Genomic DNA, 18,475 nt, shown 5'->3' with positions numbered 1-18,475 from the left:
AACAAATGCAACTTGTATTTATGCTTCCTCCTGTTTATTTCTTGGACTAAGAGTGAATAGAATGATTGCTATATGGGTGCTTGGACATCACGGTCTGTATTTTTTGCTAATATTTTGAAATATAACAACACAAAAGCTTTAAAATGTACTAAAACGAAAGTTAAATCAAATAATTAGTATATTGTGACCTCTATGAGACAGTGAGAAAGGTATTTAAATGCTACTGAATTCATAATTGAGCAGATAATTGATTTTTATCTTGAAAACTGAATTATGTATAATTTTTATTTTAGGTACACTGTACTTTCACAGGCTATTGCAAATAAAAAGGTCAAAAATATTTTTATTCTGTTCAATATTATGTTGTTAAAAAAATAAAACACAAATTTTTACCAGTTTTTTGTACTATCTACTTAAAAAATTATCTTAGAAGTCTATATTTTCTCCTAGTAATTTAAGAACATATGATATGCTCCAGCTTAAAATATTTAATGCATTGTTGTATAATCTAGTTCACTGTGTAGGCAAGCAGTGTATTACCATACATGTAAAATTTTGTTACTGTAGCTTTAATATTGGATGATATAATCATACCTAAGTATGCAAAACCGTTTATGACGAGAAACTGAAACTAAATATTTCTATGTCAGTTTCTTCTCAATTATAACTTTTCAAAATGTTACAGCTCTATAATATAGTTGATTCTGTGCGTCATTTACACCATCTTTAGTCTTCTTTCTTTTTGTTATTCTGGCCTCCTTTGTCACTCTGGCAGCAGCTTTTACAGCTTCGATGACACGTTCTCTATCTATTCATAGGAACCCCATTTTCTATGTTGTCCCAAGCTCTGATGCCTGTTCCGCAAATGGCTTTTGATCTGCTTGTTACTCCATCTTTAAAATATAGTACGGCATCCATCGAACCAATCTGAAAAGCTGACATGCCAACAAAAACAGTTTTTAGCAAGTGCTCCCAGATGCAGCTATTGAAACATTCATTTCGATTCTACATTTTGGCATTTGCATTCTACATTTAGCAAACATTTTTCCGGGAGTTGAGAATTTGAACGAGCTCTATACCTTCGCTTTAGTTCTACTATATTATTTTCTAGCATGGTGTCTCCACGTGAATGTTTTTGTCCATTTTGTTCACACCCGTTGTACTTCCACTACGAAGTACATCCTTTTGGGTACAGGCCATGCTGTGGATGCTCATCCTTAGGTATTCTACGACACAGAATGACCCAGATATCTTTTCTCATCTCACTGTCTTTTTCATTGTTTTCCTATTCTATGAGGTTTTCTATTTCTGATTTGATGAGTCTGTCTTGTACACCAGTTGCTTTCCCACTGGAAAGTTCTTTTCCAGATATATTCCGGCAGTGTTTCCTTCGTTTTGGGCCCATTCGCTTCCGATAGTGCCCTGTACACTACGTATTCTTTAAATTCAGTTTCACCACATTGCGTAGCAGCCACAACTGCCTTTAGAGGCACCATCACCATGGCACCGAGTGTATGATGTGCCATGTCTAGTAAATGATATATTTATTTAGAGACTGCCAACTTGCTTTCCATTCCACCACTGGAACCTTCAAAGTTCTTGTCATATTTGTGTCCATTTACGTTCTAGACACAACTTTGGCAGTGTTTTGTCAGACGCTCACAGTCTAGCGCCTTGATGGGGTAACTGCAACAACTACACTGCCAGATGTATGGCCCCGTTTCTGTCAGAAACCGCCCAATGCAACAACAACGTCAGTATATTGACAAATGTCTACAGTTTCGTTTGCTGCCCTCTGCGTAGAAGAGTCACTGACTTCTGACTTCTGTTACGGGATTATGCAAACGTTTATAATATCTCTCAAGTTTGACATGTGACGATAGAGAACTCATCATGTCAAAGAATACCTGAGCTACTTTTCTTCCCTTTCCAATACACCTCATGAAACAAGCGAGGCGGATATTCACTTCACAATATTCTGTGTTCATTACATGAGACGTCATTGCAGTTAACGTAACTTCACACATTTAGCATTCCACTTCAAACTGGCCGGTTTTTCACTATTACAGCATACATTTAGCAACAGACAGTAGCAGTTCTGGAAGTTTGCCATTATTGTCACTGCTTTCAGCGACAGCATCTTGTTAATTTTCGGTAAGATGTTTCAAATTGTGTTTCGAAGCACTGCCTGGAGACCTTCCAGGCCTAATCTCACTTCACTATAGCGTAACAATTTCTTCATTGTTAATACGATTTCCAACAACATGCTTGTGCTATTTACCGTAAAATTTACGATTGTAATTAATTTGGTTTTCGGGATTTTGCAATGCAGAATTGTTGAAATGCATCACAACAACAAGTTCACAAAACGTACGTGCGCGATTAACGTGAGTAAACTGAAGTAAACGTATTGACGAAAAGATCGACTGCCATAAATCTCTGCTCGCATTACAGTCCATAGGGTCTTTACGGATATTACACATACAAGTAGCTATGAAAGTATAGGTGCCAAAATTTAATAGAGAGATATTTTAGGCAAGGCTTTGTGTTTGGCAATAGTGTGACAGCTAGACAGTTGAAAAGAACGATCCACATCTGCTTTAAAAAGCCATTTAAACACGAAAATCATGTAATACGAAGAAGAATCACGGAACTGTATTAAAAAATTTTCTGAGTGCTCATCACGCCCATGTCCTCTTAATAACTGTGTACGAATTTTAATTGATTTAATGTAGACTTCACACTATGAATAGCACGGTAATTAGTTTTTTTTGTAACAAACTAACATTAAAGCCAGTATGAAACCGACAGCAAAGTCAGATTCATTTAGTACAGAGATATTGACAAGCATGAAACGCACGGATGTGTTCTTTGGAGTTTGGGGAAATGTACATACACAACTTGAACTGTGATGTGTTATTTTGTCGGTTTCATGATTGCAGGTGTCGCCTCCATTCCAAATAGATAACGTGACCGTGGCGCGAATACAGCTGCCTGCCGAGGGAGAGGAGACGCCAGCTGGAACCAACGTCACGGTGATCGGGTGGGGACGCCTCTCGGTATGTACCACACATTCACTTTACTTCCCCTCTCAGCGTCTCCTGCAAGTGTTTCATATTACGCTGCTGCGGCCTTTTCTGTCTCAGAGAGCTGGTTCCTTGCACAGTATAGTTTTGTGTCTGCATTGCCGATACTGGCAGCGAGTGAAAGAAGAATGTAGTCGGCGCATCGTACAAGGCCAGCCACCGTGTATGATTTCCCTGTCCAATAGGTGGAGCGCCAGTAGTTCAAATGTCTCTAAGCACTGTGGGACATAACATCTGAGGTCATCAGTCCCCTAGACGTAGAACTACCTAAACCTAACTAACCTAAGGACACTACAAACATCCATTCCCGAGGCAGGATTCGAACGTGCGACCAGCGCAGCAACGCGGTTCCAGACAGAAACGCCTAGAACCGCTCGGCCACAGCGGCGGGCAGCGTCAGTAACAGATGTTATGCCTTCATTCCGTGCGACGCTGCTTGCTGACCTGATATTTCGCCTAAAATATTGGCAACTTCTTTCTTTTTTTTTAAGAAAAGGCTTTCAAAAGGCTAAGGCTTGTCTCTGCAGTCACAGCTTCCTCTTTTGAGCAGCCCTCTTCATCTCCGTGTGTGAAAAACATCTAATCTCACTGACCATATTGTCTTAAGTAGAATGTTTCCAGCCATCCCCTCGGTTACTTCCCTAAGATCAGGTTGGCTTCGGGGGACCAACGAGTTTCACTTTGCGTTGGCATATAAGTTTCAGTAATTATTTCTTCTCTCCTACTTCTCGTAAGGGAGAAGAAATGAAAACCTCGAGTTTTTCCGATGACATTGTAACACTGTCGGAGACAGGAAAAGACTTGGAAGAGCAGCTGAACGGAATGGACAGTATCTTGAAAGGAGGATATAAGGTAAACATTAATAAAAGCAAGACGAGGGTAATGGAATAGTCGAATTAAATCTGCTGATGCTGAGAGAATACGATTAAGAAACGAGACACTTAAGGTAGTAGATAGGTTTTGTTGTTTGGGCAGCAAAATAGCTGATGATGGTCGAAGTAGAAGGGATATAAAATGTTGACTGGCAATGGCTAAAAAAAAGCGTTTCTGAAGAACAGAAATTTGTCAGCATCGAATATAGACTTAAGTTTAGATTAAAATCAACAGCCTAAATCGCAATAATATTTGTTTATTTACGGGTGGCGGTAGTAAGTTCCTATGGGACCAAACTGCTGAGGTCATCGGTCCCTAGGCTTACACACTACTTAATCTAACTTCAACTAACTTACACTAAGGACAACACTCACACCCATGCTCGAGGGAGGACTCGAACCTCCGACGAGGGGAGCCGCACGAAGCGTGGCGAGGCGCCTGAGACCGCGTGGCTATTATTTGCGGGTTTCGGACTCTGGTGCTGGCAACTCACCGGTTTATCACGTGATACAGCGATCGTACGCTGTATACGATCGTGGTATCACGGGAAAACCGAACAGCCGCCAGCACGAGCCGTAGTGGGCCAAAAATTCTGAGGATGGCTTCAACATAATCCGAAACCTGTAAATAAACAAACTATTGATTTTAACCTAAATACACTCCTGGAAATTGAAATAAGAACACCGTGAATTCATTGTCCCAGGAAGGGGAAACTTTATTGACACATTCCTGGGGTCAGATACATCACATGATCACACTGACAGAACCACAGGCACATAGACACAGGCAACAGAGCATGCACAATGTCGGCACTAGTACAGTGTATATCCACCTTTCGCAGCAATGCAGGCTGCTATTCTCCCATGGAGACGATCGTAGAGATGCTGGATGTAGTCCTGTGGAACGGCTTGCCATGCCATTTCCACCTGGCTCCTCAGTTGGACCAGCGTTCGTGCTGGACGTGCAGACCGCGTGAGACGACGCTTCATCCAGTCCCAAACATGCTCAATGGGGGACAGATCCGGAGATCTTGCTGGCCAGGGTAGTTGACTTACACCTTCTAGAGCACGTTGGGTGGCACGGGATACATGCGGACGTGCATTGTCCTGTTGGAACAGCAAGTTCCCTTGCCGGTCTAGGAATGGTAGAACGATGGGTTCGATAACGGTTTGGATGTACCGTGCACTATTCAGTGTCCCCTCGACGATCACCAGTGGTGTACGGCCAGTGTAGGAGATCGCTCCCCACACCATGATGCCGGGTGTTGGCCCTGTGTGCCTCGGTCGTATGCAGTCCTGATTGTGGCGCTCACCTGCACGGCCCCAAACACGCATACGACCATCATTGGCACCAAGGCAGAAGCGACTCTCATAGCTGAAGACGACACGTCTCCATTCGTCCCTCCATTCACGCCTGTCGCGACACCACTGGAGGCGGGCTGCACGATGTTGGGGCGTGAGCGGAAGACGGCCTAACGGTGTGCGGGACCGTAGCCCAACTTCATGGAGACGGTTGCGAATGGTCCTCGCCGATACCCCAGGAGCAACAGTGTCCCTAATTTGCTGGGAAGTGGCGGTGCGGTCCCCTACGGCACTGCGTAGGATCCTACGGTCTTGGCGTGTATCCGTGCGTCGCTGCGGTCCGGTCCCAGGTCGACGGGCACGTGCACCTTCCGCCGACCACTGGCGACAACATCGATGTACTGTGGAGACCTCACGCCTCACGTGTTGAGCAATTCGGCGGTACGTCCACCCGGCCTCCCGCATGCCCACTATACGCCCTCGCTCAAAGTCCGTCAACTGCACATACGGTTCACGTCCACACTGTCGCGGCATGCTACCAGTGTTAAAGACTGCGATGGAGCTCCGTATGCCACGGCAAACTGGCTGACACTGACGGCGGCGGTGCACAAATGCTGCGCAGCTAGCACCATTCGACGGCCAACACCGCGGTTCCTGGTGTGTCCGCTGTGCCGTGCGTGTGATCATTGCTTGTACAGCCCTCTCGCAGTGTCCGGAGCAAGTATGGTGGGTCTGACACACCGGTGTCAATGTGTTCTTTTTTCCATTTCCAGGAGTGTATAACAGTAGATAGCTACACTCTACAGACAATTTTGTCTAAATTTATGATAGACTTAAGTGCTAGGAAATCATTTCAGAAGGTATAGGAGTGTAGCCATGTATAGAAATGAAACACGGACGATAAAGAGTTTAGAGAAGAAGAAAATAGAAGTTTTTGAAATATAGTGCTACAGAAGAATGCCGATGATTAGACGGGTAGATGATGTAACTAATAAGGAGGTACTGAATAGAACTGGGAAGAGAGTTTCAGTATAAGTCATATGAAACTGATCGTTCCTGTTTCCCTGTCTGGAGTGTGGTTCTCGAGATATTTTGATTTCTAACTTCAGTGACCTGTAGTGTGTATGAATATTTGCTCAAATATTGAGTCCCAACAGCTTAACTCTCTAATGGCATCATTCAGTACTGAACTGCTTGTAACAAGGAATATCAACTACTAACATTTCGTCTGCGACGGCGGCTCCTCCTGCTGATCCGTTGCACTCTCACTAAATGTCGCTCCACTTCCACAGTACGGAGGGGCACGCCCAAACGACCTGCAGAAGGTTGACGTGCAGGTGTGGGACCAGCAGCTGTGCGCCACGCTGTTCTGGGATGGCTTCGAGAACACCGTCTACCCGACCATGCTGTGTGCCGCAGGCGTCGAGGAGCAGGCGTCTTCGTGCAGCGTAAGTATTTTGAACGAACGCATGAATTTATCCAAGAGGATAGGAAGGCGTCAAGCGAATTTTTATCTGCTTTCTTAAGTAGATGTACACTGTAAGACACACATACACACACACACACACACACACACACAGACACACACACACACGCGTTAACGCACTGTGAAGGACTATCGTGCCCAATTCTGTCCAATTGGCGGGTTAATTCGTCAAACTCCCAATCCGATTGGAGGGCGCTGTTCATGATGCACCAAATATTCCCAGTTTGGACGATATCCGGCAACCTTTCTGGACAAGATAGGGTTTGGCAAGCAGGAAGACAAACAGTAGAAACTCTTGCCGTGTGCTGACGGGCACTACCTTGGTGAAATGTAAGCCCAGGGCGGCTAGCCATGAAGGGCAACAAAACGGGGATTAGACTATCGTAGATATACCGTTATGCCGTAAGGGCGCCGCTGATGACAAACAAAGGGGTCCTGCTGCGAAAAGAAATGGCACCCCAGACCAATACTCCTGGCTGCCGGGCCGTATGGCCGGCGACAGTCAGGTTGGTGTTCGACCGCTACCTGGGTCGTCTCTAGAGACGTCTTCACTGGTCATTGGGGCTCAGTTCGAAGCGCGACATGACACTGAAGACAATTCTACTCCAGTCAATGAGATTCCAGGCCGAAGACGTATTTGGAGACGCCAGAGAGAGTGGTAGGACACCAACGTGACAGTAGCCCTCCATATGACCCCACAACCATGGGTGATGGTCTGAGATGACATTTCTTTTGATAAATGGGCACCTTTGGTTGTCATCTGTGGGACCTTTACAGCACAGCAGTATATCGACGATATTCCAGGTCCCGTTTTGTTGCCCTTTATGACAAGGTATCTTGGGCTTACATTTCAGCAAGGTAATACCCACTCACACACAGTGAGAGTTTCTAATTCCCGTCTTCGTGTTAGCCAAACTCTTCCTTGGCCAGCAAGATCGCCGCCCTCTTCCCAAACGAGTATGTTTGGAGCATTATGGGCAGGGCCCTCCAACCAGCTCGGAATTTTGACGATATAATCACAAGAAAAAAAGTTTTGCATCATCTCGGTTCCGAGAGTTCCGGAACCTGTACAGAAAATTGGAATAGAGACTAACATAAACATCATTCCCGCCCTTTTTATTGCTCGTGAAAACCACACATTGCATGTTGTACCACCATACAGCGAGACCTTCAGAGGTGGTGGTCCAGATTTCTGTACACACCGGTACGTCTAATAACCGGTAGCAAGTCATCTTGCACAGATGCTTGCCTGTTTTCGTCGTGGCATACTATCCTCTAGCTCATCAAGGCACTGTTGGTCCAGATTGTCCCACTCCTCAACTGCGATTCGACGTAAATCCCTCAGACTGGTTGGTGGGTCACGTCGTCCATAAATAGCCCTTTTCAATATATCCCAGGTATGTTCGATAGGGTTCATGTCTGGAGAACATGCTGGCCACTCTAATCGAGCGATGTCACTATCGTGAAGGAAGTTATTCACAAGATGTGCATGATGAGGGAGCGAATTGTCGTCGATGAAGACGAATGCCCCGCCAATATGCTGCCGATATGGTTGCGCTATCGGCTGGACGATGGCATTCACGTATTGTACAGCCGTTACGGTGCCTTCCATGACCACTAGCGGTGTACGTTGGCCCCACGTAATGCTACCCCAAAACATCAGGGAACCTCCACCTTACTGCACTCACTGGACAGTATGTCTAAGGTGTTCAGTCTGACTGGGTTGCCTCCAAACACGTCTCCGACGATTGTCTAGTTGAAGGAATATGCGACACTCATCGGTGAAGAGAATGTGATGCCAATCCTGAGCCCATCCTGAGCCAATCCTGGGCCCATCTGTACCACGCTGCATGGTGTCGTGGTTGCAAAGATGGACTTCGCCATGGACGTCGCGAGTGAAGTTGCGCATCTTGTAGCCTATTGTGCAGAGTTTTAGTTGTAACACGACGTCCTGTGGCTGCACGAAAAGCATTATTCAATATGGTGGCGTTGCTGTCAGGGTTCCCCCGAGCTATAATGCGTAGGTAGTGTCATCTTCTGCAGTAGTAGCCCTTGTGCGGCCTGAGCGAGGCATCTTCTGCAGTAGTAGCCCTTGTGCGGCCTGAGCGAGGCATGTCTTCGACAGTCCCTGTCTTTCTGTATCTCTTCCATATCCGAACAACATCACTTTGGTTCATTCTGAGACGCCTAGAAACTTCCCTTGTTGAGAGCTCTTCCTGACACAAAGTAAGAATGCGGTCACAGTTGAACTGCTGTATTGACCTTCTAGGTATGGTTGAACTAAGGACAACACGTGCCATGTACCTCCTTCCTGGTGGAATGACTGGTACTGATCGGCTGTCGGACCCCCTCCGTCTAATAGACGCTGCTCATGCAGGGTTGTTCACATCTTTGGGCGGGTTTAGTGACGTCTCTGAACAGTCAAAGGACTGTCCCTGTGATACAATATCCACAGTCAACGTCTATCTTCAGGAGTTCTGGGAACTGGGGTGGAGCAAAACTTTTTTTGAAGTGTGTAATTGCGCCAGTTGAATAGAATTTGTCATGATAATTCCCAGGAGGACATCCGACGATTCTATCAGTCAGAGGGGGATAAACACGTTATTGACTTGCTCAATTTGTGAAGCTCTTTCTCTTGAATAAATCAGCCATTTTTTTCTGAAATTGTGATCATTTATTTCGTAGCATATGTACATTACATCTACAGATTTCTGTACCCATTCGGATAATTTGTTAGTGTTGCGCCGTTTGTTATTTTTTTCTTGTCTTCGAGTGTATTTAAGTGGTGTTCGACTAAGGAGTACTTGGAAAGAGATTGGAACCATGTTTAGATTGTATCAGCCCGCTATACAGGTCGTATAGAGAGGTGTGAAATGTTTCATGGCACAAAGGCGATACGTTCAACACATTTACATGTAGGACAGTACTTATTATTCATGACACACAAAAGGTAAATTTATCTACACATTTACACAGAAATTATTCAAAGCGACCACCTCTTGCTTTCATGCTTCCCCTAAGCCTGGCCCGCATCTCGTGGTCGTGCGGTAGCGTTCTCGCTTCCCACGCCCGGGTTCCCGGGTTCGATTCCCGGCGGGGTCAGGGATTTTCTCTGCCTCGTGATGGCTGGGTGTTGTGTGCTGTCCTTAGGTTAGTTAGATTTAAGTAGTTCTAAGTTCTAGGGGACTGATGACCATAGATGTTAAGTCCCATAGTGCTCAGAGCCATTTGAACCATTTGAACCCTAAGCCTGCGTTCAGTACATTGTTGAAAACTGCTTCCATATTTGGTGAAACTCGTTTGGGATACATTCTCTCTGAACATCGAAACTGGTTATGAGAGTAGAATACACCAAGGGTTTTAAATGGCCACAAAGAGAAGGATCCATTGGGTTCAAAACTGGCAATCGGGCAGGCCATACTATGTGTCCCTTTTCACCAATCAACCTGTTGAGAAACTGATTGTCCAGATACTGGCGAACTACAACTACACTCAGAGTGTGAAGCGGACCATCATAGAAACTACAATCCACTTGAAGATATCCTCTGCGTATACGGACGAAGCTTTAGGTTTCTCCAAGAAATTTATTTCGTTCCAATGGATCAGGGGCTTACAAATGTTCATTGTAGTTTCACTCGTAAATATTGCCATCCTTTTATGTGACAATTTTATTAAATAACCGCATTTTACGAGTAAATGACAGCAGTTATATTAAAGGTGCTACATAGTATAAAAACGTTAACACATCTATTTCTTAGAAGACGTTATTTCCTTATATAGTACAGAGAACAACGTCACTTGCTTTTTGCTGATTTTCTAGAGCGTTGCAGTAGGACACATGCTGCATGTGCCTAGAGGAAATAAATTTTCATCGGCAACACACATAGAAAGTACGACTTTTGCTGCCGGTCACACAATGTTTCCCTATATTTTTCCATTTGGTGACAGATATGCCATATAACCAACCAAAGTCTGATTTACCCGTCTGCAACATAAGGTCACCATAGAGGTTGTCCTTAGGAACACGTTTTACGTTAACACCCAATGTTTCACGTACAAATAAGTCTCCTTTCGTTGGATTTGAGAAGACTGAAACAGAATTCAAAATACAAAACCTCTCAAAAAATAAATAATTGCCTTGGTTTTGATAATCTTGTTACAGTTCTGAAGTCATTATTTTCCACATTCCCACTTCATCATCACATTTGTTGTCCCGTTCATAAACTTGAAGTCCAACACGCGAGGGTCGTCCAGAAAGTAAGTTCCGTTTCTATTTCTATCCGCGGCAGCGCTACGATCGCAGTTACGAGCATGCGTGGCAGTTACTCTGACTCAAGGAGAAGACATGCACGCCATTTTCAGATCGCTGCAGCCGACGTGCGCTTTGTAGTGCTTCTTTATAATGTCAGCCATAATAGAAAATGCCGCCGCTTGTGAAATCAGATCTGTGTTCGTTTTCTAAATACAAAGAAACTTAAACCAAAGGATATTCATCGGCAAATCTGCGAGGTTTACAGACAAAATGCTACGAGTGATTCAATGGTTAGAAAATTGATCAGACTGTTCAATGAAGGACGTGATCAAGTGCTCGATTAAGAACGAAGTGGACGCCCGTCTGAAGTTACTGATGAACTGATTCACACAATTGAAGAGAAGATTAAGCAGAACCTTAAGTTTACACTTAGTGCCTTTGCTATTTAAAATCTGTCCTTGGTGGTCAACATTTCAACGGTGATGACGAGCTGAAAGAACATGTTACCACATTGTTGAATACACAGGCGGCAACCTTCTATGAAGAAGGTATACAAAAACTTGTGCCATGCTATGAAAAGTGCCTACACAATTTCGGAAGCTATGTAGAAAAGTAGTTTAACAGTTGTAGATTTTTGTACAATAAATATTTTTTCTGTATCTGTACACGTTTGTTTTATATAACCAAACGGAACATACTTTGTGGACGACCCTAGTATATATCCATTAACCAACGCATTGTCCAAACTGTGAATCATCTCTTGATTGGTTTTTGTGGCGTACACTGCTTCAGAGAGCTTCTATCTTTGAAAGTCATCGTGCTCTAACAGACCGCGAGGAATTGAGCGGACCACCAAAAGCTTTAGCTAATATGTCTAGGTTTTGCGTTTGAGTGAGTCTCAAACGCAATCACTCTGATAATTTTGGAGTGGTCTCTCTCTTCAGTCGAATTCCTCTACCTGATTCGTTGTAGTTAACTGAGCTGGGTTTGATGTTGAATTAACTAATCTATTTCGGCATGTGTTGTCCTTCACCTTCTTTTTAATTAACGGCCACTTCTATAAACAGACAGATGGAATTGCGATGGGAAGCCCTTTGTCAGCTATTAGTGACGAGTCGTTTGTGGAAGTTTCCGAGGAACTTGCCTTGTAATCGGTGCCATTGAAACATGCGCGCTCTTTAGAGATACAGACGATAGTTTCGTTGTTTGACCTGACAACATAGATAATTTATACAGCTTTTTAGAATATCTGAATTCAGTCCACCCGAATATTCGCTTCTAGATGGAGATGGAAAGGGACGGTTGCCTTTCCTTCCTTGACGTATTGGTGAGGAGGAAACGTGATTGTATATTGGGACATGCCCTTTTTAGGAGGCCTCAGACTGTATCTTCAGCCCTAGAATGTCACTGACTGGAGTAGAATTGTCCTCAGTGATGAGTCCCGCTTGGAACTGAGCCCCGATGACCAGGGAAGACTTGTCTGGAGACGCCCCGGAAGCGCGGTGGGATACAAACCTTAGTGTCGCCCCCCATGCGGACCGACAACCGTCACTGGGTGCCATTCCTCTCCGCAGCAGGAGCCCTTGGGTTGTCATCCGCGGCGCCGTCCCAGCATATCGCTACGTTGTCGACATTCTGCACCCCGTTTTGTTGACCTTCATGGCAAGCCATCCTGGACTTACGTTTCAGCAAGGTAATGCCCTCCCGCACACGGGGATAGTTTCTACTGCTTGCCTTCGTGCTTTCCCTCCTCAACTGAGAACGTTTCGAGCATTCTGATCAGAGCGCTCCAACCATCCCGGTAATTTGACGATCTAATGCGCGAATTGGGCAGAACTCGACACGATATTTCTTAAGAGGACATCCATCAAGTCTTTCACTCAATGTAAGTCCAAATGACAGCTTGCATAAGAGCCAGAGATGGACCAAAGCGTTATTGACTTGCTCAATTTGTAAAGCTTTTCCTCTTCAATAGGTCATCCAATTTTTCTGAAATTGTAATCATTTGTTTGTCTGTATTTGTATGTCACATCGTGCCATTGGGTAATTCCTTCGTTCTGCATTTTTTTTTCTCATCTGCTCTGTTTATCAGACATTCTGATGACGGCTGTCGCCGAAACGCGTTAAGGGCGTATATTTTTGAAAATTAAAAATACAAATACCGAACAAGACGGACAATTATACCGAGAAGCAAAAACATTCAAGTAAACGCGGGTGCACAAACGAGCTGTTTGCGAGACAAATGATAGTATACAGTTCTTCCCGATCCATAGCGTATCTGTTACAGAAACCGTAGATAATATTTCGAAATAAAAACTGTCTAGGTTGCAGGGTACACAACACTTTCATTCACGCATTTCGCCCTTCTTGTGGATCATAAGAAAGCTTTAATATGCACAGATATGACGAATGCAAATTTTGCTGTGTACTGAAATTTTCTCACGATGACAAGAAGGGCGAAAAGCGTCAGTAAAAGTATTGTTTACCGTGCTACCACAACATTTTTTTCTTTGCACCTCATAGCAATGACATGCTTGTCAGTTGATACGGCAGGATCGGAAATACGTCCTGCAACGTAGTAAACAGTTTCTCATGTATGTTACTGCTGTCAAATTTTAGGCAGTGCCAATTCTTGATAATGTTTGACGTAACTGTCAGATAGAGTAAATATGGAACTGACAGGTCAAGGAGTCTACGTTACGTGTCTTTTGTTATATCCAAGATCGTATCTATATATATCTGAGACATACATTCATATAATTATGTAAATTCCAATTTTTGACAATTGGAATGTGAAATCGGAATATGCAAAACGTAGAAGACTGCAAAATAAGCCAACGTATCACGTCAAATTAGACAATTTTACATGCAGAACATAGACTCCAAACGAAAATTATTCGGTTGAAACACTGTTGAAATTTTGTATATACATCTAACTCGGTAGCTCGGTTCGTTCATTAAGTATTTTGTCTGGTTGTTTTTTATATGGGTTTATATTTCAATTTCTTCTATAGTCTTTCATATTCTGCCTTTTTCTACTCTGTGGAGAATGCTGATGTTTTTCTTAATGTCATCAGCAAAATTCTTGTACTCTCATAATCGAGCACTGAATGCTGAAGGACTGGCTTCACTAAAATTAGTACGTTCTCGTTTTGCAGTTTCTCCCTGTTTGCGCAACATAAAATTTATCATATTCGCTACATGTTACATTATACAGCCTTGAATGTTATATATTTGGCTCTTATCGATATTGCGAATAAGAACTGATCTTCTATTGTTCTCTGTCCTAAATCCGATTTGCGGTTTTGTTCTTCGAAGCAAATGATTTATTTACTCGGATACGTGACTCCAAGATGTTAAGGTTATAAACTTATCTTCTCTTACTTGCTTGCTCATTTCTGATCTGATTTCTACTTTTAATACGTTCTTTCTGTATGTGTAATAAGTTTTGGGTCATAACCATTTTGAGATGGTTCCCTCTCCAGTGTATGATGTAATTCATCATTAATACTCGCCTTGTTTAAACGGTATTTGATTAACCTCGCAATCTCTGAGAGGAAATATGTCTCTTTATTGGAACATGGATGGCAAGAAATTCTCCAGAATATGTTGAAAAGGTAGGTATCTCCTTCTCTTTTGACTGCCACATCCAAGAAGTTAATACTCCCATTGGCTCCATGTTCTGTGATGAAGGTGATGTTACAATGTAACTGATTACATAGTTGGTAGTCTGTATTAGCTTCGTCAAGAGTTATTTTACAGTCATATACTTTTTTTATATTCTGCCTTCAGAAGCCATGTGTCAAAAATTGTATTTCACGTAACTATATGAAAGCATGTCACAGATATATATAAATATAATCTCAGATATAACAAAAGACAGGTAATGTAGACCCCTTGACCTGTCAATTCGATGTTTATTCTATAGGGTAATTATTGTTTCACAACCGCTCCCTTGAACGTGACTCATTTTGACGTCACGTGCAATATCGACAGCCTCGTGATCGGTTAACGACTTTGTGACAAGAAAGAATATGAATATTATTGCTTCTCGATTCACTCGCAGCAATTTAAGCTGTCCTCTTAGGTTCATACCTAACCACATACTCGGAAATCGATAAATATTTATTTCATGCTTCTTTCTGAGATCACTGGGAGAGCAGTGTGCTGACCAGACGCCCCCCCTATCCACATCCTCATCTGAGGATGACACGGTGGTCGGATGGTCCCGATGGGCCACTTCCGGCCTGAAGACGGAGTGCTTCTGAGATCAGAATGAAAGTAAATAACATTCAGTATTGCAGATAAAACTTCTGTTACACTCATAAGAAAGTAAGAGAACATTTTAACAACGCTAACATGAATAAAATCGCATGCAACGGGATACGAACCAACAACTTTGTACTCTAGAAACCACGACCTTTTTATTTTATTTTTTTCTGATTCATTTTGTTCGCTATTGTTCGTTGAGAACATCTCATTACACCTGTTCAAGTTCATCGTCGATTCGTTCACTCAGTTTTTTTATTACACAGGGCAGCTAACCCTCTGACCGAACACGCTGAACTACCGTGCCGGCAATTCATTAACCGCGTGACCTTTAGATCCAATCTTGGGTTGTCGTGTTCCATCTTGAAGCCTTTATCGTTGATGGGTTCTTAAGTGACATTTAATGGTAATAATGCTGTGTTTGTGATAAATTTTCCGTGCTTCGTTACAGTGAAGCGGCATATTGCCAACTATAAATCATGTGTGTTACCTTCTTAATTTGTAAATTATTGACGATAATAACTCACTCCTAAGGGAGCACTCTTATATGAAGGCATTAACTACTGATAAATCATTACGTGATTTTTTATCGTAGCAATACATATAACAAATCATTCCAAGAATGATGTGTTCTTTGTGAATTTCCGATACGTGCTCTTGAAATCATGTGACAGGCCCGTATCGAATGCTAACGAAAGTCGATAGCTGATCATACGATCGTCGATATTGGCTGGGACGTCAATATGACGTCACGTTTGCAGGCATTGTTGTGAATCGAAAGTTACCCATTATATATGACAGTTATGTCAAATATTGGCTTGAATTGTCACTGATTAAAATTTGCCAGCAGTTATATACATGACGAATTGTGTACCACGTTATATTGCATATTTCAGATCCACCCCCATTGAATGACAAGCATGTCGTGGCTATAGAAGTGCATAATCTAAGTAGACTATAGAGGGTGTTACAAAAAGGGACAGCCAAACTTTCAGGAAACATTCCTGACACACAAATAAAGAAAAGATGCTATGTGGACATGTGTCCGGAAACGCTTAATTTCCATGCTAGAGATCATTTTAGTTTCTTCCACCTACGCTCAATGGAGCACGTTATCATGATTTCATACGGGATACTCTACCTGTGCTGCTAGAACATGTGCCTTTACAAGTACGACTCAACATGTGGTTCATGCACGATGGAGCTCCTGCACATTTCAGTCGAAGTGTTCGTACGCTTCTCAACAACAGATTCGGTGACCGATGGATTGGTAGAGGCGGACCAATTCCATGGCCTCCACGCTCTCCCGACCTCAACCCTCTTGACTTTCATTTATGGGGGCATTTGAAAGCTCTTGTCTACGCAACCCCGGTACCAAATGTAGAGACTCTTCGTGCTCGTATTGTGGACGGCTGTGATACAATACGCCATTCTCCAGGGCTGCATCAGCGCATCAGGGATTCCATGCGACGGAGGGTGGATGCATGTATCCTCGCTAACGGAGGACATTTTGAACATTTCCTGAAACAAAGTGTTTGAAGTCACGCTGGTACGTTCTGTTGCTGTGTGTTTCCATTCCATGATTAATGTGATTTGAAGAGAAGTAATAAAATGAGCTCTAACATGGAAAGTAAGCGTTTCCGGACACATGTCCACATAACATATTTTCTTTCTTTGTGTGTGAGGAATGTTTCCTGAAAGTTTGGCCGTACCTTTTTGTAACACCCTGTATTACTGTCATATATGTACTGTTATTATTTTGTAGGACTCGATTAACATCCCGTTGTTTGTTCCTCTGTATCACATGCTACTGATGATTGGTTAAAGACCCAAAAACCGATTTTGGAAAATAAAACATTTCTATTGCAGCTATGGTGTATAGAAGATCACTTTTAATAAATGGACGAAGACAGACGGCTGTAACAGTGATTGTACTTTAACCTCCAATATCACCTGACCTCAAATCCTGCGGATATTTCTGTGATATGGCTGAAGATTTATAGCAGCGAGTTATAGTCTTGTCAAGACCTGCGAAATAATCCAAGGGCTCTGAGACAGTCTGTAAGTCAGTGCAGAGATAATGCGTTATTGAATCCAAATTCGAGGTTAACACCTGGAGCAGTTCCATAAACAGTTTCATGTGTACAGCTAATTGCAGCTTGTAACGTGGCCATGTAGTATTGGAGTGCTTGATTAGGTAGGACATGGCTGAAGTTGAGTGACCAACTTCGTTGGCTCAAAAATGGTTCAAATGGCTCTGAGCACTATGAGACTTAACGTCTGAGGTCATCAGTCCCTTAGAACTTAGAACTACTTAAACCTAACTAACCTAAGGACATCACACACATCCATGCCCGAGGCAGGATTCGAACCTGCGACCATATCGGTCGCGCGGTTCCAGACTAGCGCCTGGAACCGCTCGGCCACCCCGGCATGCCTAAGTTTGTTGAAAAGTTCACATTTCAAATATATTGATGCTAACTAAGCGAATATTCCATTCTGAAGCCAGTGTCTTCTCGTAACTATATACTCGCTATTACCTTGTAAATGAGACGTTCTGTACACGTGCTTGTTACAATGCTTTTATTTCTGTTAAAATATATGTTAATCTGTGGAATTTTTCGCTGTTAACTATGAGGCGTCATTTAGTTTTATGTCTTGTCTGAGACCTTACACAACTTAGCGTAACAACTAAGAATGTCTTCACTGTATCGAGGTGTTTTGCGTGCTTTACTGTGACAGCGACACGCGTGTTGTTTTGTTTCCAGGGTGACTCCGGCGGCCCGCTGCTGCGCGATGGTGTGATGGTGGGAATCGTGTCGTGGTCGTTCCAGTGCGCCACCCCACCGTACCCCACGGTCTACACCCGCGTCTCCAGTTACTTGGACTGGATCAGGGAGAACGCCGGTTCCTGGTAGGGATGCCAGAATGACTGCACGGGTGAGTACGTGTTTGATTTCTTTATATCCTCATAACAGACAGAGGTTGGACAAAAATATGGGAAGAGGACGAGAAATACATGTTTGAACATGACTGCAGATTCTACACAAGCCAGCATATTGCGCTGTTGTATCTGATCACGACCGGCGCCTGTGCGTTTCTCCAATACGTTGCAAGTGTCTTTCGTCGTCAGATTAGCGTTCTTTGTAGCTGTGAATGTATTATGTCGGACATAAGTGAATTCTAACGTGAGAACTTTGTTGATACT

The 18,475-nt window shown here is 43.2% G+C and overlaps 1 protein-coding gene across 1 annotated transcript in view; it reads left to right on the top strand.

Moving 5' to 3' along the window:
• The window catches only part of LOC124597535 (trypsin-1-like), a 44,491-nt gene extending 26,306 nt beyond the window's left edge, over positions 1-18,185 (top strand). The window contains exons 4-6 of the mRNA XM_047135943.1: positions 2,943-3,059; positions 6,553-6,708; positions 18,036-18,185. Coding sequence (XP_046991899.1) covers positions 2,943-3,059; positions 6,553-6,708; positions 18,036-18,185 — 423 coding nt within the window. The remainder of the gene's footprint in view (positions 1-2,942; positions 3,060-6,552; positions 6,709-18,035) is intronic.
• Positions 18,186-18,475: the final 290 nt, after the last annotated feature.

The sequence above is a fragment of the Schistocerca americana genome, chromosome 1, assembly GCF_021461395.2.
Source record: "Schistocerca americana isolate TAMUIC-IGC-003095 chromosome 1, iqSchAmer2.1, whole genome shotgun sequence".
Classification (NCBI taxonomy): Eukaryota; Metazoa; Arthropoda; class Insecta; order Orthoptera; family Acrididae; genus Schistocerca; species Schistocerca americana.
Note: the sequence above shows the minus strand (reverse complement) of the source record. Positions and strands in the feature narration are given on the sequence as shown.